The sequence below is a fragment of the Desmodus rotundus genome, chromosome 1, assembly GCF_022682495.2.
Source record: "Desmodus rotundus isolate HL8 chromosome 1, HLdesRot8A.1, whole genome shotgun sequence".
Classification (NCBI taxonomy): domain Eukaryota; kingdom Metazoa; phylum Chordata; class Mammalia; order Chiroptera; family Phyllostomidae; genus Desmodus; species Desmodus rotundus.
Window position 1 is genome coordinate 101,827,601 of NC_071387.1, and position 24,865 is coordinate 101,852,465.

Sequence of the window (24,865 nt, forward strand, 5' to 3'; positions counted from 1 at the left end):
TATTCTCAGACTTTACCTGTCCCCGTGCAGGTTGCAGTGGAGATTCTGGAGGGGGAGTCGGTTATCACCTGGGATTTTGACATCCTACGAGGGGACGTGGTGTTCAGCCTGTACTACACCAAGCAGGCACCCAAGCCGGGCCCCTGGGAGCCTGCAGCCAGGGCCAGCGGGCAGCTGATGGACAAAGCCTGGGCCCTGGGTGCAGATTACAGCCGTGTGGAGGCCCCCCTCATCTGTCGGGAAGGGGAGAGCATCCAGGTTCAAATCCCTTGGTTCATTTATTCTTTCATCATGCAGGACTGAGAGTTCTCTGTGTGCCAGGGTTTTGGGGGCACAGCACCAGACAAACAGGACCTAGTCCTCTGCCTCTGAGACCCTGTGGGGTGGTGGGGGAGAAAGACAGATCCTGGCAGTTCCAGGACCCTGAACTCAAGACCCCAGCCTCAGAATACCCTGGGACCTGAGTTAGAGATGCAGGTTTCCAGGTTGGGTGACTCAGAACCTCTGGGTGTGAGACCTGGGGTCTGTAACCCTCACCCTGTCCTGGTGATCTCTGACGCACAGTCAAGTTTCAGGAAAAGCACAGCACAGAAACTGTAGGTCTGGGAACAGAATGCAGACATGGCACCAAATGTGAGCCACCCCTGCTGTCCTCACATCCTCCATGAGGCCAGTGCTTACAGGTTGAACATCACAGGCCCCCAAACACACACTCACGCACACATACATGCACTCACATACATATACACTCTCACACACATGTGCACACTCATACATATGCTCACACACATAAGCACTGGCGAGCACTGCAGATCTTCCTGAAGGTTCCATGGGGAGTCTAGCACACCAGCAGCCCCCTAGGATCCCCCTGAATATCCCAGCCCTTGTCTGAAGTTGCTCTTCTGACAGCTAACAGTCCCATTTCTTTTTCTCTCTTGGTTCTCCAAAAACTAACCACCTGTGAGTTCCCTCCCCCCTTGCCCAAACCCCTCTCCAGAACTCCTCAGTGTGCAAGGCTCACTCAACAGAACAAAAGCCCAACAAAATTGAGGCAGTTGAACAGACCATACCTCTGCTGTCCTGCAGCCACACCCTTCAGGCCTTGAACCCCTCGCCAAATTTCAAAGGGAGACTTTCAGCTGCCAGGGATATGGGGGTACCAGTGGAGGGGGAGCAGCAAGGATGGCTTTGGGAGGCTCTTAGAGGAAGGACTTGCTGGTGGGCTGGTTTAGAACAGGGCACTGTCCCCAGGAGGACCCGAGCCTCAGGCATGGCTACTGTTTCAGGGCTCCCATGTGACCCGGTGGCCTGGCGTCTACCTGCTCCAGTGGCAAATGCATATGCCCCCTGGCAATGTGGTGGAGGACGTCCTGACGGCCCTGCACAGCCCTGGCTCCAGGTGCAAACTCCTCTACTACTATGAAGTGCTGGCATCTGAGGACTTCAGGTAGGAGGGCCTGGGAGAGGGGCCTGGACAGAAAGGGCCCCCAAACTCCCCTCCAAGACATGCTGGGGGCATTGCATTCACTTCCCCTGCTTGCTTCTGAGCTTCTCCAGGGTGGGGCCCTGGAGTTGCTAAAACATTCCAGTGGTTCAGCACCTAAGCGTGAGAAATTACACACTGTGTCCAAACTCTGCCTCAGCTACAGAACCTTCCCCTAAAATGAAACCGTGGACAGAAGCCCAACATACTAGACTGATTGTTGGGGGGAGTCTGAAGTCCTACTATTTGGACCTCCCCTCAAATCTAGAATTCCATAAAACAGCCTTTGGACGGTTCTAGAACAGTCTAGAACAGTGCCTCACAGACAACTCTTCCCAAGTGATGCTTTCAGAGAGACACGGGAATATAATAGTTAAGACCTCCAACACTTCTTGGTTGCTGTGTGACATTAGGGGAGTCACTTTACCTCTGGGGAAGGAAACAGATATCTAGGGCCAGAAAGCACAGAGAGTTCCAAGCAAGATGAACCCAAGGAGGCCCACACCAAAGACATATTGTCATTAAAATGGCAAAAGATAAAGATAAGAGACAGTCTTGAAGGCAGCAAGAGGCAAATGACTGTTCATATACAAGGAAAACCCCATAAGGCTATCAGCTGATTTTTCAGCATAAACTTTACAGGACAAAAGGAAGTGGAAGGATATATTTAAAGTGCTGAAATGAAGAAAACTACCACCTAGAATACTCTACGTGTCAAGGTGATCATTCAGGGTTAAAGAAGAGATAAAGAGATAAAAACTGAAGGAGTTTATCACCACTAAAATGGCTTTACAAGAAATGTTAAAGTGTCTTCTCTAACAAGAAAAGGCCATAACCAGAAATAAAAAAAAATACATGAAGGAAAAAAAATATCACAGGTAATGACAGATATATAATAAAGAAAGCAAATCAGCCACTTAAAAAGTTAGTATGAAGGTTAAAAGACAAAAGTAGCAAAATTAATTATAACTACAATAATTGGGGATACTCATCATATACAAAAACAAAAAGATCTCAAATATCACATCAAAAACAAAGTATAGAGTTGGGGAGTAAAAATGTAGTATTTTTTAGAGTAATATAGATGGATATATATGAACCTCATGGTAATCACCAACCAAAAATCGATGAAAAATACACAAAAAAATAAAGAGAAAGGAACCCAAACAAAGCACTAAAACAATTCAATCAACCAAAAGGAAAGAGATCAAGAGAAGAGGAAAGGAACAAAGAGGAACTATAAAGACAAACAAAAAACAATGAACAAAATGGCAATAAAAACACAGCTATCAACAATTACTTTAAATGTAAAAGGACTAAATGTTCTAATCAAAAGGCACAGGGTGGCAGAATGGATAAAAAACAAGACCCGTCTGTATGTTGTTTAGAAGAGATCAAAAGACATACATAGGCTGAAAGTGAAGGAATAGAAAAAGATATTCCCTGAAAATAGAAATTAAAAGAAGACTGGGGTAGCAATACTGATATCAGACAAAATAGACTTAAAAACAAGGACTAAAAATAGACAAAGAAGGGCATTACATAGGGATAAAGGGATCAATCAAAGAAGAGGTTATAACAATCATAAGTATTTACTCACCCAACACAGGAGCACATAAATATATAAGGCAAATATTAACAGACATAAAGGAAGAAATTGACAGTAATACAATAGTAGGAAACTTTAATACCCCTTTTACTTCAAAAGATCATTCAGACAGAAAATCAATAAGAAAACAGTTGCCTTAAACATCACATTAGACCAGATTGACTTAATCAATAATTATAAAATATTTCATCCAAACACTGCAGAATAAACATGATTTTCAAGTGCAAATGGAGCAGTCACCAAGACTGATGAAATATTAAGCCATAAAATAAGTCTCAATAAATTCAAGAAGATTAAAATCATATCAAGCATCTTTTCTGACCACAATAGTATGAAACTAGAAATTAACTGGAAGAAGAAAACTGGAAAAGACACAAACACGTGGAAACTAAACAACATGCTACTAAACAGCCAATGGATCAAAGAGGAAATCAAACAGGAAATAAAAAATATCTGGACACAAATGAGAATGAAAATTCAACTTTCCATAACCTATGGGATGTGTCACAAATATTTCTCAGAGGGAAGGTCATGCTATACAGGCCTACCTCAAGAAACAAGAAAAATCCCAAGTAAACAGCCTACTTTACACCTAAGGGAACTAGAAGAAGAACAAACAAAATAAGTAGAAGGAAGTAGAAGGAAGTAAAGTAGAGACCTTCTACTTACTCAACGTAAGTAGAAGGAAGGAAATAATAAAGATCAGAGTACAAATAAACAAAATAGGGACACAATCTTAAAAATAATGGAAAAGATCAATGAAAGAGCTGGTTCTTTGAAAAGATATACAAAATTAAAAAAAAAAAAAAGCTTTTGCCAGATTCATCATGAAAAAAAGAGAGCCCAAATAAATAAAATCATAAAAGTTACAACCAACCCCAAGGAAATATAAAGGATCATTCAAGAATATTATGAACAATTGTATGCCAACAAATTGGACAACTTAGAAGAAATGGATAAACTAGAAACATACAACCTTCTAAGACTGAACCAAGACTAAAGAGAAAATCTGAATAGACCAATTACTAGCAACAAAATATAAGCAGTAATTTAAAAAAACTCCCAACAAACAAAAGTCCAGGACCAGATGGCTTCACAGGTGAATTCTATCAAATATTCAAAGAAGTAATACTTATCCTTCTCAAACTATTTCAAAAAATTAAAGAGGAAGACCAGCATACCTTGATACCAAAACCAGACACAGGCACTACAAAAAAGAAAATTACAAGATGATATTTCTGATGCAAAAATTCTTAACAAAATATTAGCAAACCAAATTCAACAATAATTAAAGTGATCATGCACCATGATCAAGTGGGATTTATTCCAGGGATGCAAGGATGGTTCAGTGTCCACAAACCAATCAACGTGATACATCACATCCATAGAACCAAGGATAAAAGTCATCCGATCACCTTGATAGATGAAGAAAAAGCATTTGTGAAAATTCAACATCTATTTATGATACAAACTCTCAGCAAAGTGAGTATAGAAGGAATATACCCCAACATAATAAAAGCTATATATGACAAACCCACAGCCTATATCATATTAAATGGTGAAAAGCAGAAGGCCTTTCCTCTAAGATCAGAGACAAGAATGCCCCAGTCTCACCACTTGTATTCAATACAGTATTGTTAGTCCTAGTCATAGCAAGACAAGATGGAGAAATAAAAGACATCTGAATTAAAAAGTAAAACTGTCACTATTTGCAGATGACATGATACTGTATGTGAAATACCCTAAAGATTCCACCCCCAAAATTATTAGAACTAATAAATGAATTCAGTAAAGTTGCAGGATACAAAATTAACATACAAAAATCTACTGTTTCTATACACGATAGTGAATGATCAGAAGAAGAAGTTAAGAAAACAACTCCATTTGCAATTGCATCAAAGAGCATAAAATACCTAGCACTAAATTTAACCAAGGAGGTGAAAGACCTGTACTCCCCAAACTGTAAGACACTGAAGAGCACACAAATAAATGAAAGGATATGTCTTGCTCATGGATTGGGGATTAATATTGTTAAAATATCCATACTAACTAAAGCAATTTGCACATTCAAGGCAAACCCCAATCAGAATACCAATGGCATCCTTCTCATAACTAGAACAAATAATCCTGAACTTTGTATGAAGTCACAAAAACTCCAAATAGCCAAAGCAATCTGGAGAAAGAACAAAGTTGGAGGTTATCATGCTTTCTGATTTCAAACTATATTAAAGGCTGTAGTAATCAAAAGAGCATGGTAGTGGCACAAAAATAGATGCATAGAACAATGGAACAGAATATAAAAATAAACCCTTGCTTATATGGTCAGTTAATCTATGACAGAGGAGGTAAGAGTATATAATGAAGAAATGACAGTCCCTTCAATAAGTGATATTGGGAAAACTGGACAGACACATGCAAAAAAGTGAAACTGGACTGCTCTCTTACACTATATACAAAAACCCCCACTCGAAATGGATTAAAAACTTAAATGTAAGACCTGAGATCATAAAACCAGAAGACAACAAGGTAGTAAACTCTGACATTGGTTTTAGCAATATCTTTTTGGATATGTCACCTCCATCCAGAGAAACAAAAGCAAAAAGAAACAAATGGGACTCCTCCATCAAACTAAAAACAATGCTTTAAATTCTTTACCATGGAGTTAACTTGAGGCTCCAGGAGGGTGTGACATCTGGAGCCACATCCCGGGCATAGCTCCAAGGATCCCAGGGGCACGAGCAGCCCAGCGTGAGACATACTGGGCCAGCATCTTTTCTCTAAATAGAATCTCCATGGTGTGGCAGAGGGCTGGTGATCCCCTCTTTGGGAGGTTGCCTATTTCGGCCAGAGCAACTCTGACATGTAGACACAGGTGTCTGGAGGCTGCTGCCTCCACAAGGGTAGGTGTTGGTGGAAGAGTGGGCTGGACACTGTTTGCCAGCCTGTCTGGTCAGTGTGAAGGAACCTAGAGGCCCTGCCCCTCATTATCCTCCTGAGAGAACCAGTTCAAGGGCTGTTTCCTGGGCAGCCCCAGTGGGCAGGTGCGGGGCTGGGCCCTGAGGGGTCGGGGACCAGACAGACCAGGTCTGCTGTCATGGAGCAGGAGACCACATAATCACACCTGTGTGTAATTATGAGGAGCGATGGCCACCATGAAGGTATTCCAGCCTGGGGTCCTTGTCCGAGGTCCCACAGCCAAGAGGTGCTAGGGCTTCTAACACAGGTGCTGTCATAGCACAGAGCAAGGGGCCTGGCATGGGGGGGGCAGGGGTTTTGGGGTGTCTGGGAAGTGACATTAGAGCTGAGATCTAGGGGGTGTGCCCACAAATCATCTGTGGGACTTGTCAAAATGCAGCCCCGGAGCACGTGCTCTAACAGGCCCCAGAAAACGGTGGTGCTGTGCCGCTCCCTGGACCACACCTTAGCCAAGCCCTGAAGTCGCACTGTCCAACCCAGTAGCCACAGCTGGCACTTTCAACTTAGCTATTAGAATTTCATAAAATAAAAATTCAGTTCCTCATGCTCAATTGCCACATTTGGAGTGCCTAGTAGCCCCATGTGGCCAATGGCTGCTGTGATGGACAGGACAGATATGTGTCCACCATCACAGAAAGTTCTGGATGGTTCTACTCTGAAGTTTGTGGTGAAGTTTGAGTTAACTGGACAAAGTGGGCAGGAGAGAAAGGCTTCTGGCAGGAGGCACAGATGAAAAAGCTCAAGACGGGGGAGCTGTGTGTCAGAGGACCTGAAAGGAGGTGGAGGGTGAGGCTGGAGATGGGGCTGGTGGCTCTCTAGTCTCTGTGGGACGCCCTCTGGGCCATGCCAGGTCCCCAGTGTAGGGAAGCTTCTGAATGGTTTGAGGCAGGTTGGGCTCTGCTTGGGGATATGGGGTGCAGGGAAATGGGCGGAGCTTCATTTCTCATCTTGGCCTCACTTGCTTTCCCCTTTGCACTTGCCTTTTGTGCCTGGGGTGTTTACCAGCCTTGTGGAAAGAGCCCTGGGGCCTCATTTGCAGTATCACCAGCTTTTCCACCGATGCATGTGAGCCCCAGGGCTGTGTCTCCACCAGAAGGTAGTATTTCTGCGATGCCTTTCCTCCCCAGGGGCTCCATGTCCAGCCTGGAATCCTGCACCAGCCATTTCTCCCAGCTCAGTGCTGCTACCTCCTCCTCCTCCTCTGGCCAGTCCCACAGCAGCTCCCTGGTCTCCAGATAGCCAGACTGAGCGCTGCGGGGAAGCCCACTCGCCTACCATGTCCTCACGTGTCTACAACCAGAAGCCAGCTTGCTGCATGACCAGAGACCATGGGGGCTGCTGCCCTGGTCTGGATGCTGCCAAAGTTGCGATGTCTGGAGCTGACAGCAAAGATTCAGCTCGTGGCCTGTGCGTGGTGGGAGCCTCTAAGTCAGAACAATCTCCTTTGGACTTTGTATAACAAAAAGCCAAGGAGTGGGTGGGCCACCTTCAGATGTGCCTGGTCTGGGGGTTCAGAGATGTCATGAGGCTCAGCCCCCTCCTTTACTTCTGCCTCTGCTTTCCCTGGGATGGCCTCCTTCTCAGGTGCCTTTCCCATTGCCATGAGGCTCCTTCCCTCTTTTCTCCCAGCTCAGCTCCAGAAGAGAACTTCCTTCTCCCAAAGTTCTTCCAACCTCCCAGAATTGAGTGTGATCAGCCTGCCTGGGTCCCATGCTGGTCCCTGAACCAATCACAGTTGCCCAGGAAATGGAGAACACCGATTGGCCAGCAGGGTCTTATGTCCGATCTGGATTAATTACTGTGTGGGAGGGGGTGCAGTGTTGTCCAGCATGGACCACATGCTTGTCCCTGGACCCAACCACATGGCCTAAAAAGAACAAGGGGCCTCTAGGAATATTGGGGTCCCCCGAGGAGAAGGAGGAAAGAATACTGGGCAGGCAGAAGTGACAAATATTCATCATAGCGTCTGATTCCATGCTTTGCTTTATGTCCCAAGATGGGTACTGTGAGCAGTTATGAGTTACAGACATTGCTTTCTGTGGAAAGAAGCCCACCCTGGACTTGAAATCCACTTTCTTAGAGCTTGGCTGGGAAGGCCTAACCCTGACCATCCTTACCTTGAAGAGGATGGGAAGGCACAGGGTTTCTGCTAAGTTTCAGGCAGTGATGAAGGGGCTCTAGCTGTTTTTACACTCCTCTGGAGCTCCCTTTCTGTCCTGGGTGCTCTTTAATTATGCCTTTTCTAGTTGTAAGTTATAGCGATCCACATAAAAAGGGTCCAGGAGCTGGACCCAGGGTCTCCGTCAGGACTCCCTGTGGGGTGGAGGCTACAACTTTGGTGCGTCTGCCCTGGGTTAAGTGTGACTCCCGGAAGCAGCTCCAGTATTGACAAACTTTCCCTGCGTTACTGTGTGGGAGAGTCTTGTGTGTCCTTGGGGATTGAGGACAGTTCTCTTTTCATTTCTTGGGCCTCCAAAGAAGACAACAGGTCAGAGGTCACCAAATGGCAGCCTGCTGCCTGATCTGGCCTGCCTTTACTGTTTTTATTTTTTGCCGATAGAGCAATTTAAAAATTGGGGCATTTCACCCAGAAATCAGGGTTGCTGGCTTCCCTTGGGCATTTGAGAGTGTTGGCAAACTAGGCCACTATTGTCACAGAAAGGCAACAAACACAGTTGTTACCCTGGGTGGGGCCATGCCGGGCCCCACCCCTCTCTATAGACCCACCCCTAGCCCCTGTCACTCACTTGCCTTGTCTGCCTGGGACAGATCTCACTGAAATCGCTTGGCAGACAGCCTGGGCTCCAGTCTGGGGCCTAGAGGACCAGCGATGCTTTTATCTTGTAACCTTGCTTACGGTTGGAGGTGGTCTCTGGCCAACATCAGAGTCACTGGGCCTTGCCCAATAGGTGGGTTTATAACCCTGGGGATCATTGCTCCCCTGCAGGCTTGGCACGATGGGGCAGGAAGAGCAAGGTTACTTCCATACCAACCTCAACCCCAAACCTGGAGCCAAGGGAAGGAGACATCCTTCTTCTTGCATGGAGGGAGCCTTGTCCACCTCTGTAGTTTTCCACTTGCTTCTCAGGTACAGGAACAAAATCCAGAACTGTATCCTGCATCAAGGTGTGTGTGTGCACATGTGAGGGAGAGGGAGGGAGATTGGAGACATTGTCAAAAGGAATTGCTCCCATGTGACCAGCCAATTATTGCTGGGAGCAATTTGCGACACTGTCAACTCTCTTTAGATGAATTTCTAGCTTGCCTCTAAAAACTGTGTTATCCTAGAAGCATTTTGGGGTAAACTTCCCTAGCACTCCCTACACACTTATTGTCTAAGACTAGCACCCAGTGAAGGGGGGAGAAGCCTTTCCTTGACTTGGGGTTAGAAGTGGCTTCTGATAACTGGAACCTGGGTCTGCCGATTCCAAGGGCCTGCCATCAGCAGTCCAGCTTCTACAGGAGGAACAAGGGGCCTCAGGCCCAGTCAGTCCTTCCCTTCAGAGCTCTCCTGCTTCCTCTCAGCTTCACTCAGGTCCCTTGGCTCTGCATCTCTTTGAACACCAGCCTCATCCTCTCCTCTATCTGATGGGAAGGGCTGCCAGCATCCACTAGCCTACAACCACAAGGCTCACCATCGCTAAGTCTGAGAGAGGCACTCTTTCCACTTCAAATCCCAGAGAGCTTGGACCAGCCCTGCACGAGTTACATGCTCACTCCTGTGGGTGTGCTGGCCAAGGGGGTGGAGGCTCTGTGATTGACATTCCCTCCAGGCGTGACAGTGGGGTGGGGGAGGACCAGTCACCGAGGACAAGGGGAGCTGGGCCAGAGAAGCAGCAGATGGCCATGTTGGTGTCTACCATAGTTTTCCCGAGCCGAGTCTCTAGGGTCCATGCTAGAACATATCAATCAATATGCCATCTTCTTACCTTTGAGATTCTAGGAATTAAAAATCCAAGGAAGGGCTGCTAAGCTCTTGACATCCAAATTCCTCTGGACCCCAGGGCTGGAAGCTCCTTGACTTGCCTTTTTCTCATTAACCTGTTGTGACCAGAACAGAAACAACCCACTCACAACAGGACCTACCCAGGCCCTGGGTTTAGGAGCCTGGGTCTTGAAATGTAGACAGGATGGGGTTCAAACCTGCCTGTGTAACCTCTTTGTGCCTCTGTTCCCTCATCTCTGAAATGGGGACCGCAGTGCCTACCTTGCTCATGGGGTCGTAGTGGGGTGAAATGAGTGGCTGTGCACCCACAGCCCAGCAGCACCCAGCTCCTAGAAAGGTCGGCGGTTATTCTGGTTATTTACTGCTTCTCATCCGAAGGCTGCAGGCTCCTTCCTGAGGATGCCTCTCACTGTTTTTCATGGGACAGAAGGCTCGGCGCTGGGTGCATCCACAGAAAAGTGGGTGTCAAGATATTTCCCTCTGACTTTCCCTTTCGGAAACTGCTTGTGTTTTCTGGGTAAATCCACTCACCTGGAACAGCATGGTGTGGAGCAGTGTCTCTCCCACCCAACTAGACTGTTCTCCCCACATGTTGAAATAAGGGGAGTGTGAGACTTTTTCCCTACCCTGTGCTCCCTGGGACTTCTCCCCTGTAACATGAATTGTTCAATGAGAACAGTGTAATTCTTTCCCACACAGGCTGTTTCAGCCAGTAAAACATGGGGTTTCTTGTTACCCTGATCATTTGCTCCAACCAGAATCATTACATGTTTTAGATTTGGACATATCTCTACTGTCTCCTTCCTAAAACCCTGTAGATTTCCCTTGGCTTGTTCAAGAATTACACAGCTGCTGTTTCTAAGACTCTAGAACCTTCTCAACAGGGGTTATATCACCCTCAGGGGTTGCAAATTGGTCCTTGGGGGAAGGGGGTAAATGTTTAATATATAAAGCACAGATGTATTAGTCTCCTGGGGATGCTGTAACAAATTACCACAAACTAGGTGGCTTAAAAACAAGAGAAATTGATTCTCTTCCTGCTCTGGAGGCCAGAAGTCTGAAATCGAAGTGCCAGTGGGCTCCACGAGAGGGTCCTGCCTGCATCTTCCAGCTTCTGGTGGCTCCTGTTGTTCCTGGGCTGGTGGGCACATTGCCCATATCTCTGCCTCTGCCTTCCCATGGCCGTCTCCTCTTCCTGTTAGGACACCCGTCATTAAATGTAAGCCCCCCAACCCAGTATGATTTCATCTTGAGGTCCTTAACTAATTACATGCGCAAAGATCCTACTTCCAAATAAGACCACATCGGGAGGTTCTGGTGGGCGTGGGTTTGGGGGGCTCGCTGTCCAACCCACCGCATGTGCCTGTAGCACACGGGCAGATAGATGCGGTTTATTCATGGTGTGAAATGCAGATCCCTGGAGCCCACTCACCCACCACTGCTGACTTGGAATCTTGGGGTTAGGTTCCTGGATTCTACTTGCCAGGTATCCAGCTGAAGGCAAGGGCTCTGCTGCCCCTCTTCCTGGGCCCCACTGCCCTGCCCCCTGGGGTTTCACCCAAGTCCCAGCATTGCATCTGAGAATGGCCATAGTCCTGATGTCAGGAGGGATTCCATTGTTTTGAAGGAGGAGGCCCAGGACTGTCACTGGGGGAGCAGAGAAGGGGGGTTCCTTTGCATGACAGCATTAGGGCCACCTGTCTACACCAGCTTCTGTTACCCAGCCCTGCCCAACACATCTGAGGGAGAGGGAGTGGCCACTGCCCGCCCCAGCAGGGTGTGTTCACTCTTTCCCTGTGACCTTCCCATGGATTTCTCTGGGACTGTGTGTGAGGACTCTCAAAGGAACAGCCAGCTGACTCATGGTGTACCAGGTGTTGAGAAAGAGAGCTCCCTGGTGCAGGTGAGCTGGTCACTGCTGACGTCTGTCTCCACAGAATCACCTCCCCAGAGCCTCTTGGGTTTTGGGTCTGGAGAGGACAGAACATGCCAGGGCTCCCTGTGGCCCAGAGGCTGCCTCTGGGACCAATTCTCCTCCAAGGCCAGCACTTGAGTCCAAGGCAGACCTCTGGGGCCTCTGTGGAGGAGGGTCTCAGGGCACTGGTATGGGAGTTTGGGCAGGGCCTGGAAGGAGCTGGAAAGAGCTGGAAGGAAAGGTACTGGAAAGGAAGGAAAGGTAGCCATTAGGGATGTGACATCAGGGATGTCAAAGGTGACTGTGGCTTTCAAACCTCTCCCCAGCCCACTCTCCCTCCCCTCCCTTCAGTGCCTCCCCAACACAAGGCACTTCTGAGGGATGTGGGCCCTCAGAAAGCACAATTTGAAACCTCTGACTTAGGAGTTTTCTGGAGCCAAGATTTTTCTCAGAGACGGATCCCTTTGAGAAGCTGTTGAAAGCTGTGGCATCATGCTTGAATTGTTTCCAATGCCTGCCCATTGGCTCCGGAATTGGACCTTTTTTCTGGAGTCTTCCCTGATGCTAAAGTTTTGTAAAGAGAATGCCAACAGCTGAGATATATGCTACCATGGTAACTGCCCAGCACGCAGCACTCTCAGGGCTCCCAGCCAGCCCATCAGGACTTGGGGTCTGCATTTCATCCTGGCCGCAAGGTGGGGAAGGCATCCTAGCTCTGCCATAACTAGACCATGTTCCTCCCTGGCCCACAGTCCTGATGCTCATGATTTTAGCTCTTGTAGGTTTGTAGGTTTCACACATGCCCCCGTCACCAAAGGTAGGTGTTGGAATCTCGGACACTTTTTCTGCCTCCAGGTCCGTGTCCCATCTAAGCTCTGCAAATGCCCAAATCCAAAATGTGCCTCTTCTGGAATGGCACGTAGGAGTGTCAGACTCTCTGGGTTGTCAGAGACCCCCAAACCTAACACAATCTGCCTCAAGCAAACCTGGGTATTCACTGGTCCACATAATTGGGAACTCCAAGAATGACACTGGCTTCAGGTATAGCTGAATCTAGGGGCTCAAATGATAGCCCCCTTCTCTCTTGGTTCAATTCCCCATGTTGGTTTCACTTTCCTCCTCCATGTGGCCCATACCCTGGAAGCTGGATAATCCTGGTGAGGAGTTTCTTTCCCCCAGTTCCAGAAGTTCCAGGGTGGGCTGTGACTAGCCAACTGGGACATACGCCTATCTCCGAACCATTTGCTGATGCTACCTGGACTTGGGGGGAGGACATGGTGCCAGCCAAACCACAAGGATGGAGAATGGGGAAGAGGTAGTACCTAAAGCAACTTGACGGAGGCTTGTGTTACAGCTCTTGATGTCCTGCCCACCTATCCCAGACAGTCTTATTACCACAAAGGGCATCTGGATGCAAGAAACTTCCATTTTTTTTTGAAGTAATGGGTATTACTTATTTTTTTATTGTTTTTTAACATTAAGAAACTTCAATTTTCTCTTCAATGGCTACCTTGAGTATACTGGGCTCCTGTGTAGAGCAGGCTGAAGTGCCAGGGGGTTAACCTCCAGGAGCAGCCCTCCACCCATGATGAGTGTTGGCGGATGAATGTGCCAGCTTTCCCCATCCCCCGCCTGTGGGTGGCACAGGTATCCTCTACTCTCCCAGAAGCCCCAGTGGGGTGAGCCTGGCTGCCCACAGTGGGAAGCTGCTCACTAATGGACCATGTACAGGCTGCCTTACCTTCTCCCCTCACTTCCCTGTCTCCCATCTAGGGATTCTTGGGGTCACCTTGCAAATACACTACTTGCCCTCACATCCTTGTCTCAAGTTCTGCTGCTGGGAGGACCTGGCCTCAGCTGGGGCAGGTACTAAAAGAGGGACTAGATGGCAGGCAAAGATGATAGATACCCCTACAACACAAGGGAGATGAATGTGTCCCCGTTGCTGGACCAGGGACCCCTCTGGCACACCATGACGAGCCCTCCTCAGGTACTTCCCTGAAGCTGAAACCCAGCAAGCCTGCACAGAGAACTGCAGAGATGCAATTTTCCACCCAGCTACCAGCACAGCCAAGGACAGGTAGGGAGGCCCTCTGCAGAGGCTGGAGCTTTCAGGACAACTTTCCACAGCCTGTTGCCTCAGAGCCTCTGGGGTGCTCTGTGTACATCCCTGGACCCTCTGCTCCTGACACTGATTCAGTGGGTCTGGGATGGGGTCCAGAAGTCTGCAGTCCTTGAACATTCCTGGGGAATACATTCTGCCCTGCAGCCAGGCTCAGGAACTGTGCCTTCGGGACATGCCACAGAGATCCTAAGGTGCCTGGGAACTTGCTTGAGCTCTTGCCACTATGTCCTACCCTTGAATTCCAAATCAGAGGCTGCTTGGTGCATTAGAGGAAAGCAAAATACAAAATAAACCTTCCAGGTGGAGCTGAAATGCAAGCTGCTAAGCAGTGTGACATTTATTCATGGGGCGGCTGCCAGGCACTTCCTGAAGACCCTTCACAGGTACAAGTTACAAACTCTTGACACTCAGAAGGCTAGGAGGTAACTAACAGGTGAGGGGAGACAGCTGCTGGGCCTGCAATGAACTGGAGAGGGCCAGGCCAGGGGCTGTAGATTCTCAGCTCTGGCGAGCCATTGCCTCGTGAAGGCACCAGCTGGGGTCGCTAGCTCTGTCTCTTTAAAGAGCAACAGGAAACCTGGAGTTGTTAATCTCTTTTAAACACTGGTAACTAACTTAAATTCCTTTAAAATACAGTGTGCACTAAACCTTTTCCATTCAAAGTGTGGTTGGGCAGCCTTGGTACCACCTGGGAGCTTCTCAGACGTCAACTATCAGCCCCAAGCCAGAACCTGCATTTTAATAAGATCTTCAGGTGACTCACCTACCTATTAAAGTGAGAAGCCCTGAGTTAAACAGAATATATCAGGGAGCTGGAGGAGCTCTGGGCTGCCTGTTCAAGACCGTGACTCAGGTAATGCAGCCCCACCTGTTAAGACCCAGGAGTGACCTTAAGTCCAGAATTCAGGCACTGCCTAGGGGCTCCTTTAATTATATCAATTTATTCAAGTGTTATAAAAACCTTCTTGGTGGTAGGATGACAAAATAAAAAGCCTGTAAACATGATTTCATCCTCCATCCCTTCTAAGGTGCTTCCTGTGATAGGAAATAGAATTCTAGTTGGCAAATGTGGTGATGTGCCATCGTCCCTTTTGTCCATCCCAGTCCAGAGGGGCTGGTTGGAGCCTGTCACTTGGTCACGATGCGGTAAGTTCCATTCACTAGTGGCTCCTGCCCCAGGAGACCGGAGGCTCTTTGGCAGAGGCCCTTGGGGGGCCGGCCTCATGGCAGCAGACACAGGCAGGCGGGGAAGGAGTGCTCTCCAAGGAACACTGTATTGCTCAGGTTGCTTGTGCCACGGCAGACATCCAGGGGAGGGCCGAGGGCCAGGTAAGGGCTGAGGCACAGGTGCTGTCAAAAGCTTGGCTTGGCACTGGGGCTGAGATCATCCAGAATCAGTGGCCTTGGACTTTCCCCTGCAGAAGCCAGACCACTTAAAACAAGCCTCCAAAACAGGCCACAATGGGCAGCTGGAGGTGTCAGTCCTTGAAGGAGTTGCAGGCATCACCCATCTGGTCTTTCTCGGCGGCTGAGAGCTCCCCGTTCATTTCCTGCAGTGGGTAGTAGACATAGGACCCACCCAGGAGTCGGCTCCGCTCTGCTCTGGAGCCGAGGAGCAAGGACACGTTCACCACCATGCTGATCAGCAGAAGGAAAACCAGGACCAGAGTAAGGGCCAGCCAGGTGGTCCTGAGGGCAGGAGAGAAATCCCACATTCGGGCCTGTGGCAGTGTTGGAGGGTCATTCCTCCCTCTCATTTGCTCTTCTACCCAGAGCGGGGGCACAGGATTGGGGCCTCCGAAGACCCCACAGTGACTGTCAGGAGCAAAATAAGTCTTTTTGTGGGGCTGAGGCACAACTCCAACACGTGTTTGCGGGGCAGTGGGAACAGCTGCTGTGTGGGATGCAGCTAGGGCTGCCGTATCTACTGATATTTCAAGAGAAACCATTAAAATAAAAGGGTTTTGTGTAAATGTTACTGATTTCCAGATGTTGTTAATAAATCTTTTAAAAATGTTAAATTGTGCCCTGGCTGGTGTGGCTCAGTGGATTGAGCATCAGCCTGTGAACCAAAGGGTCGCAGGTCCAATTCCCAGTCAGGGCCCATGCCTGAGCTGCGGCCGGGTCCCCAGTAGGGGGCGCGTGAGAGGCAACCACACATTGACGTTTCTCTCCCTCTTTCTCTCTTCCTCCCCCTCTCTCTAAAAATAAATAAATAAAATCTTTTTTTTAAAAAAATGTTAAATTGTGAAGACCAACTCATATGACCTAATCCAGCCCTGGGAAGCACCAGTCTGCATCCTGTGCTCCACAGGATGTTGACAACACACAGGCTGGACTCTGTTCCAGGGTCCTCAAGGCAGACAGAGCAGGGAGAACCGACATCCCTTCCTCCAAGGCAGGAAGTGGCGGGCACAGAGCAGTGTCTTTCAGTGATCCTTTCTCCTCCCTATGAACCCTCAAGGCAGAAGAGAACACTGGCAGATTGCTGGGTGCCGGACCTGCAGCCACACCCACCAGCCCCATGGCTCCCTTTCCCTTGCTGGTGGCCGCTAATGGATTCTAGGTCTGGGGTGGGGGTGTTCCCAAAGTCTCATACCTGAGAAGCAGGAGCCTAAGGTCAGGGGCTGGAGCACCTGCCCCTGCTCTGGTGCATTCTGAAAGCACATTTTCAGTTTTCTCCAGGCCTCACCCTACCAGACTCACTGGGTCAGGATGCCCAGGAGGGACCTGGCATCAGGTCCCAGATATTGCCTCTGGAACAATGCTGGGGAGCTTCTCATTCATACCCACACTTGGTTTCCACCTCCAGAGGGGGCTGGGTGAAGTGGGTCAGGCCAGGCACCCAGGCCTGGGCTATGGGAGGTGAGAACCATGAGAAGCGAGGTCCTCAAAGCAGGTCCCGGGACCATGAGTGCCAGCATCACCTGCAGTGCAGATGCCAGGCTGCTCCCCAGACCTCTTGAGTTGGAAACTCCAGGGATGGGGCCCAGCATTCTCAATACACCATCCTCCCTGAGATCAGGCTTGAAAATAAAGCTTCAACACAAGGCCTGAGGGCACACAGGGGACTGAGAAATAATGCTAGTTCCTTGGGGCTTGGTGCTTCTGCACTGGGAGCTGAGAACAAGTTGTGAGCGTCATGACTAAGGACAGTAAGCCCACGCCCAGCCCCCTTGACTCCCATTGGGGTGGTGACCAGGGTCCTTCTCACCACACCCCTTTGAGCATCAGCTGTGACTCTCCCTGTGCTCATGTCGGAGAAATGTCACCTGGGTGCCCAGCTGCCACTTGTTAGCCTTGCCCAGTCCCTTGAAGGTAGAGGGAGGAGGTCTCCTGCCACCTCTGCCCCAGGTCCCACCAAAGTACCTACCCAGTGAGAAGGGAGAATTCTCTTGTCTGCAGGGTGACCTCGGATGGCTGGAGACACTGCTTCACTGTAAGACACCAAGGTGAGGCTGAGGGTCTGGGAGGGTCCGAGTCTGCCTTCTCCTGCCCCCAGGGGCCCTGGGAGGGGCCGTACCTCGGGAGAGAATGCTGTTCAGGGTGGGTGTCTGGGTGAGGTTGCAGTTGCCGGTCTGGGGGTTGCAAGGACACTGGTGCTCACACTCACAAGGCTTCTGGCAGCCTGGCCCGTGCCAGCCAAGGGGACACTCTGCAGTGAGGAGACAGGGACGCAGAGGTGGAGGCACCCCTGGCACAGCCTCTCTCTGCACTGACAGGATAGGCCCAAAGTGTATACAGAGCTGGGCTAAAGAGGAGGTGCACCCACCTACACACATCCTCCCTCAAGCCAGCTCCTGGAGGTGCCCTGGGAGGTGCCCCCTCCTGGCTGACTCAGTGAGCCAGGAGGGGGCACTGTCTACTTACCCTGTACACAGTTGTCGCCAGTGAAGCCAGGGGGACAGGTGCAGGTCCCCCGAGCTGGATCACAGGTAGCTCCATTCTGGCACTGGCACTTCTTGGCACAGTCCTCCCCAAAGGAGCCATTGCTGCAAGCTGGGATGGGGGAAGGAAGGTCTTTGCAAAATCTGGCCCTGTCCCTCCCAATGGATCTCAGTCACGCCGAGTGGCCTTTAGGCTCACATATTTTCCCAACAGAGTTACTGAGAATGTGCCAGGCCCTGAGACTGTGCTCACGGAGCTTCCGGCCTAGGAGGGCAGGGGGCCAGCAAGCTAGAAAGCAAATGTCAAAGTACAAGTGAGGAGTAGTACTGTGGGGACGTGACTTCTTGGCAGCAGCAAACCACTGAGAGGCATGGGGTAGGGTGGGGGAAGAGTGCTCTGAGGACCTGACATTAGGCTGAGACTTAGAGAGGAGGAGCAGAGTGGGTACAGGAAGCAGGGAGGGGCTGGAGCACCCAGGGCCTGGCAGGTCACACTGAACAGCTTGAGTTTTTTCCCAGGTGTGAAAGAAAGCCACTGAAGGGTTTAAGCTGTGTATGGTTGCAGTGGGCTGAATTGCACCCTCCATGCCCCCCACCCACCCCTGCCAAAATATGTCCTAATTCCTAGAACCTGTCAATGGGAACTTATTTGGAAATACAGTCTTTACAGATACACTTAAGTGAAAGATCTTGAGATGAGATCATTTTAGATTTAGGGTGAGCCCTAATCCAGTGACCAGGGGTCCTTGGTAAGATAACAGAGAGGGAGACAGAACACACAGGAAGGCCGTGTGAAGACGGAGGCAGAGACTGGAGTGATGCGGCCACAAGCCAAAGGAATGCTGGAAGCCAAGAGCTGGAAGAGGCAGGAAGCTCCTCCCCTAGACCTTTCAGAGGGAGCACGACTCTGACAACACCTTGAGAGTCAGAGAACACACTGCTTTTGTTTTGAGCTGCCTCATTTGTAGAAATAGTTGCAGTGGCCTCAGGACACTAATGCAGTGATTTACATGTGAGGCGAGAGCGAGAGACACAAGGCAAGCGATGTGCAGACCAAGAGGCAAAGATGAAGGCAGCTGCCACATTTACTGTACCCTCTCCCCGTGTGCATGGGGGCTGGGGAGGGGCTGGCCTGGTGGCTTTTACCTTCACTGCAGTTGGACCCTGTCCATCCAGCTTCGCAGCGGCAGCCGGCTGCCAAGACAAGACCGAGAAGGTCAGGTGAGGGCCCAGGTAGAGATGGGCAGGGAGAGCTGGGAGCCTGGGTTAGAGCTGCCTCCCCAGAGCCCCCACTCACTCTCTGTGCAGAGCCCATGCTGGCTGCAGTTGGAGGGGCCACAGTCCAGCTTGTCGCAGGCAGCGCCCCGCCAGAAGTGCCCCGTGCACTGGCAGTGCCCCTCCACACAGGTCCCATGGCCGTTGCAGTCAGGTGGCTGGCAGCGGGGCTTGTGTACACACACCACAGTGGACACACTTCGAGGACAGCGCCACATGTTGTCCTGGCTACAAGGGCACACAGTGTTTGAAGAGAGGCCACAGTGCTGGCCACATCCAGCCAGCCCCTGTGACCGCCTACCGTAGTCCATGAGAGCTGCGTTTCTCTGTTGCCCCATCTCCAAACTTTTGTAGGTTCTTTACAACCCCCATAGTCCCTCCCACCCCAGGGCCTTTGCACATGCTGCTTTCTCTGTCCAGAAGGCTCTCCCACGCCATCTGCCTACCCACCTCCTCTTCCTTCAGATCTCAGCTCACACTTCATTATCCTTATAAAGTTTTTTTCTGGACTAACCAACCCCCTTTCACCAGCTTGGGCAGCACGGGCATACTATGTACACTTCCTTTAAGTAGTGAGAGGCAGGGATCCTGGCTCTTCCTGCTCACTGCTGAATCCCAGGGCCTGGCACATAGTGGGCACTCAGTATTTGTTGAATGACACAGTCAAGAACAGGCCTGGACATAGACCTCAAGAAGGAGACTCTGGTGTGTTTACCAGTGATCTGATGGGTAACTGGCCAAGGTCCCATTGAGCACGAAGGTAGCGGAGCCCCCTCCATCCAGGTTGATGGCGTTGACCACATCCTGTTTCAGCAGGAACTCTGCCATCTCCCACAGGTTGATGCTGCAGCACAAGAGTGGCACTGTTCACAGAGCCCACCGCCCTTTCTGGGGGAATTCTTCTTACTTTCCATGGTAGGTGGTATTGTGTTCATGGTGGCAGGAAAATTTCCAAATGGACCCCCAAAGATGGCCCACCCTAGTCCCCAGAAGCTGTGAATATAAGAGAGATCACAAGATCCCTTTCAGAGAACTTTCTCTGGCCAGTGGTGGAAGAGGAAGTGAGAGAGACTGGAACTCCGCGGGGATCAGAGGGATTCGACATGTCTCTGCCGGCTTGAAGGTGGGGAGGGTACACACAGGAGGAGGAATGTGGCCCGAAGCCAACAAGGACACAAAGACCTCAGTCCTACAACTGCAAGGAACTGCATTCTGCCAACAACGTACATGAGCTGGGAAGAGGGTTTTTACTTTTCCCCCTAGAAGCTCCAGATAAGTGCCCTGCCTGGCCAGCAGCTTGACTGTGTTGTCGAGGGCCCTGAACAGAGCGCAGGGAGCCCTCTGCACTCCTGACCTACAGAACTACGATGTAGCAGGTGGGTGCTCATTTGTTACTCGGAAATAGCACAACAATACACTCTTTTTACAGAGCAGGGAACTGGGGCTCAGAGGGGCTGAGAGACTTGTCTATGGCCACAGAGCTAGCAGATAGCCAAGCCGGGACTGGCATCGAGGTCTTTGCCCTGCTAACTCTGTGATCACTTCCTTTCACTCCAACTGAGGCTCAGGAGGGAGGAGGCCTAAACTGGGGGGAATGAGAAGAAGGGTGTGGGGGATGATGAGTTCTTAGAAATGGTACAGACTACAGGAAGGCAGGGGACAGATGGGTATGAACATCCCCAGGGAACAGTTGGGAGGTCAGAGGTGAGCCAGCGGTGGGTCCAAGTTCCTCAAAGCAGGACTCAGCCCAGACCCCAAGGCTCTGGTTCCTGGCACTCACCCCCGCTGTTCTGTTTGCCCATCTGCATGGAAGAGCACCAGCTGCCCCTTCCGGTCATGGCCCACAGCCGTCCTGGCTGATATCACATTCACAAATTTGCTGAAGGAACCTGAAAGAGAAGCAGCTGGGCTGATCACTGGCCCTCAGGAGGCCCTCTGGGCTCTCACTACTACCTCCTGCCAGTCCAACACCACCTCCCAGTCCATGCCATCCAGCGTTTCACTGTCTCCCCACAGCCCCATTCCAGTCAGGCTTACAGAGGAGCCAGAGGGCTCTTCTTAAAGTGTAAATCAAGTGATGTCAGCCCCCAGGTGAAGGCCCTCTTATGGCTTCTACTGTTCTTAGAGCAATATCCAAACACCTTTCCAAGGTCCAGCACAAGCATCCTGGCCTGCTCTCCTACCTATCACCCTGCAGCCACTTTCTGTTCCCTCTGGCTGGACTGTACTTCTCCTCTGTTCTTCCCATGGCTCATTCCTTCTGATCTAAGTCACCTACTCCAGGAGGCCATCCCTGACTGCTCATTCTAAAATAGGCCAATTTCACATTAGGGCCATGGTGTCCTTCCCTGCCCCAGCATTCCATATTTCAGTGGTTTTCAAACTTGAGTGTCCATCAAAATCACCCAGGGGGGCTTGTTAAGACACACAGGCGAGGACCTCACCCCCAGGGATTCTGATCCTGTAGGTTTGAGGGAGGTCTGAAACTCTGCATTTCTAAAGCAAGCTCCTGGGTAACACAGATACTGCCGGTCCATGAACATTTTAGCAGCACCGCCCTGTTCCCTTGCCAGTAGCCCCTTTTCTGCAACTTCATTTTTCTTTCTTAGCACTTACCACTTCTTTTTAGCAAATTATACTTTTCTCTCTTATATATCGAGCAGGCACCTTATCTGTCTGAATCCCCGATCCCCAGTACCTAGAATAGTACTTAATGAAAGGCTTCCCCCACGGCCCCACTGGTCCTCACTCTCAGGAGTGCTGTTGCCACCCCATCCCCACCTGTCTCCTGTGTCTCTTCGCACTCAGCCGCCTGGCTCTCATTGATGTAGATGCTTCCATTTCGAATCAGCCACACGACCCCACTCAGCAGCTGCACAAATGGATTCTCAGTGTTCAGCACCTCCTCTTCAGACAGATACCTGGGCACAGGGAAGGTGTGAGGTTCACTTACCAGCAGGGGCAGCTGTGGGTTGCGGGGCTCCTTCCCCACCCCACCCCCAACAGCTTGGCTGTCCCAGGAACCTGCCTGGTCCTAATCCCAAAAGTAGCCTTATAATCAGTCTACACAGTCCAGGCTACATGTCATTTAATAGAAACCGTCAACTTCCCAGGGCGTCATCCTGCCCAAACTACCACCTGATGTCTGTACAGCTCTTAACTGGCCCTCCTTGCTTCTTCTATGGCCCTCCAGCCTAGTCTCCAGCCAGGGTTAGAGCAAGCTTTCAAATAATCAAAGTCAGTCCTATCATCCACACTCTGACAATGGGCCCTTCTTTCGGTCCTTCATATAGGCCAAGCTCCTATGCACTGCTGAGTCTTTGCATTTGCTCTTCCTTCTGACTGCGATGCTCTTCCTCCAGTTCTGACCCTGGCTGACTTGTGATTAATCTTCAGGCCTCAACTCAGAGGTCACCTTCTCAAACAAGCTTTTCCTGATCACCCTCCCTAAAATCGACACTTTATTTACAATCGATTCACTGTGTTCACTGCTTCACTGCACGTACACAATCTGATTTCATCCAAGTTTTCTCCTTGGCTTTGGTTTATTTTTCCTAGTAACGGGAGAGGTCCGTGAAGGCAAAGGCTGTTTATGCTTGTTCACTGCTATACATATCTCCAGTACACAGCACATGACGTGACACAAAGCAAGGGCTCAGGGGTGACGAATGAACCCTGCAAGTTGGTTATCACTACTCCCATTCTGCAGATGAGGAAACGGAGGCTCAGCTTGGCTAGGTGGGTTGAATACGGCAGTACTGACACAACCCAAGTCTCGGGGCCTCTGTCCACGACAGTCACGGGGCTCCCTGTTTCCTCACCCGGTGACCAGGGTCCCGTCGCGGCGGATCCCGAACTGCGCGTTCTGTAGCCCCCCGGCGCTGCTCACCCGCCGCCCGTCGCTCACCACGTTCCCCAGGCACTCTCCGGTGTCCATGCGGAAGTAGCCGCCGTTCTGCGCGACACTGCAGCCGGCCTCCCGCGTTGTCTCTTCCACAGTGGCGCGGCGCCTCGACGCGCAGCCGCCGGGCCCACCGGGCTCCAGCACCGAGAAGGAGCGCAGGGGCTCCGCGGCCCGCGTCAGGTGGCCAGTCACCGCGCGGCCCGCGAAATGCGAAACGAAAGTGCGCACCGACGGGCCGCGGGCGCCGGGGGGCGCCGGAGAAGGCCGCCAGCTCTCGTGCTCGCGGCTGCCGGCACGCACCCTCGCGCAGTCCCGGGCTGGGCGCGCGCGCAAGGCCGGGTAGGGCAGCAGCAAGTCGTCGTCCAGGGAGGCCCTGTGGGGTAGGGCGGCCGCGCACTTACAGGGCTGCGGCCGGGCAGAGGATCCCCCGAACCGGGCTCTCCCCCGACCACCCTTGAGAGCTGTACTCACCCCCAACCGAAGCCGTCAGACACCTTCCAGAGGAGCATAAGTAAGAGAAGCCGGCCACCCATGGGGGCCGCCATGTTGAACGCGGGCCTCCGGTCACGTGGGCTCGGCCCACGTTACTCTGGCCCTCTGGTGGAAGCTGACAGAATTGGATCTGCCTCGCGGTGAGTGTGCGGTGGGATCTGGTCCTGTAATTCGCTGCGCTTTTTTGGGGAGGGGGTGTGGCGCTAGCTTGGCGGGGGGGAACTTTTAATGATGTAATTTCAACCCTTCAGAAGTCGCAAGAGCTGTACAAAGAACTCCGGTTTAGGGGAAAAATTGGGACAACTGTAATAGAATAACAACTAAAAAAACCCTCCGGTATACTTTTTACTTATCTTTACCAATTGTTAACTTGTGCTCCATTTGCTTCAGTATTTGTACTTTATTCATGTGCACTTTTTTTTCTAAACCAAATTGCAAGCAAGACTGCAAGTATCATGATCCTTCACCTCAATAATAAACTATGTGTTTTATACAAACAAGGACATTTTCTTGCATAACCACAGGCCAGTTAAAATCAGGACATTTCATGTTGGTAGAGTTCTATTAACTATTCATAGTTCATATTAGAATTTTATCAATTGTCCCTATGATGTCCCATTAAAAACGAAACAAGAGGCTCCAAAAGGAGTAAGTTGTGCTAAGCCCCACATCATCAAACAGAGACTTAATACCTAACCTAATTGCAATTTCAGCCCCTGTGAGGAAGGTAATCTTAACCTGTCAGTCTGGATTTTCCTGCTTAGCACTAAGGGACATTGTGTGCAGACAAAAAAAGTGGTTCTATGAAAAGTAACCTCACAGGGTAACCTCACAAGTTCTTAAGGGGGCAGGTCATGCCCCCAGCCTGTAACTTCTGTAGTGAAAGGTTTATCTTTGCTTTAGGCAAGCCAGGTCCATTGTTTCTATGCATATAGGTTAACACACCTTTTAAATCCACCCCTTTTAGGCCCCTCCTTCTGAATCAAGAGAGCACAAATTTTAACTATCTGTAATCCAATCCCTGCCTTGCTGTCTCCCACTTTCCTGTAATCTTCCTTACACCCCCTCCTTAATCTCAAGTGCATAAACTGTCACTCTCTGAAGGATTTTTCTTAATCTGTTGAGATCTTGCTTCTAGGCATATCCTGTGTTTAGCTCAAATAAATTATTATAAAAATTCTCAACAGGTTTGGATGTTCTTATACTAACATGTGCCTGACAGATCCCTTTTGTCTCTTGAAGGGAGTGATCTT

General features: G+C 50.1%; 2 protein-coding genes across 4 annotated transcripts in view; one reads left to right on the top strand and one right to left on the bottom strand.

Annotated features, from left to right (window-relative positions):
- SEC14L5 (SEC14 like lipid binding 5) overlaps positions 1-11,350 on the top strand; it is a 47,340-nt gene extending 35,990 nt beyond the window's left edge. For both annotated transcript variants that reach the window (XM_024553451.4, XM_045189861.2), the window contains exons 14-16: positions 31-258; positions 1,287-1,447; positions 7,196-11,350. In XM_024553451.4, coding sequence (XP_024409219.2) covers positions 31-258; positions 1,287-1,447; positions 7,196-7,307 — 501 coding nt within the window. In that variant the 3' untranslated portion in view covers positions 7,308-11,350. The remainder of the gene's footprint in view (positions 1-30; positions 259-1,286; positions 1,448-7,195) is intronic.
- A 3,606-nt stretch (positions 11,351-14,956) lies between these two features.
- Positions 14,957-24,089, bottom strand: NAGPA (N-acetylglucosamine-1-phosphodiester alpha-N-acetylglucosaminidase). Of its 2 annotated transcripts, none has more exons than XM_053929016.2 (11): positions 23,592-24,089; positions 23,038-23,493; positions 21,998-22,137; positions 20,997-21,105; positions 19,932-20,060; positions 19,239-19,444; positions 19,088-19,135; positions 17,925-18,053; positions 17,578-17,709; positions 17,428-17,491; positions 14,957-15,604 (listed from the first exon to the last, which is right to left on the bottom strand). In XM_053929016.2, exons 1-11 carry the CDS (start codon positions 23,663-23,665, stop codon positions 15,598-15,600), a joined length of 1,494 nt encoding a protein of 497 aa, XP_053784991.1. In that variant the 5' UTR covers positions 23,666-24,089; the 3' UTR covers positions 14,957-15,597. The 2 variants fall into 2 exon arrangements, with proteins under 2 accessions (XP_053784991.1, XP_053784986.1); XM_053929011.2 differs by having other exon boundaries at positions 14,957-15,743.
- Positions 24,090-24,865: the final 776 nt, after the last annotated feature.

What these genes read in the sequence shown, in the direction of transcription:
- NAGPA (XM_053929011.2), bottom strand. Translation starts at nt 23,665, where the DNA reads ATGGCGGCCCCCATGGGTGGCCGGCTTCTCTTACTTATGCTCCTCTGG. An exon ending in CGAAGAGACACAGGAGACAG is followed by an intron (nt 21,106 to 21,997) that starts GTGGGGATGGGG and finishes CTTCTCTTTCAG; the next exon opens with GTTCCTTCAGCAAATTTGTG. An exon ending in AGGGTCCAACTGCAGTGAAG is followed by an intron (nt 18,054 to 19,087) that starts GTAAAAGCCACC and finishes CCCCCATCCCAG; the next exon opens with CTTGCAGCAATGGCTCCTTT.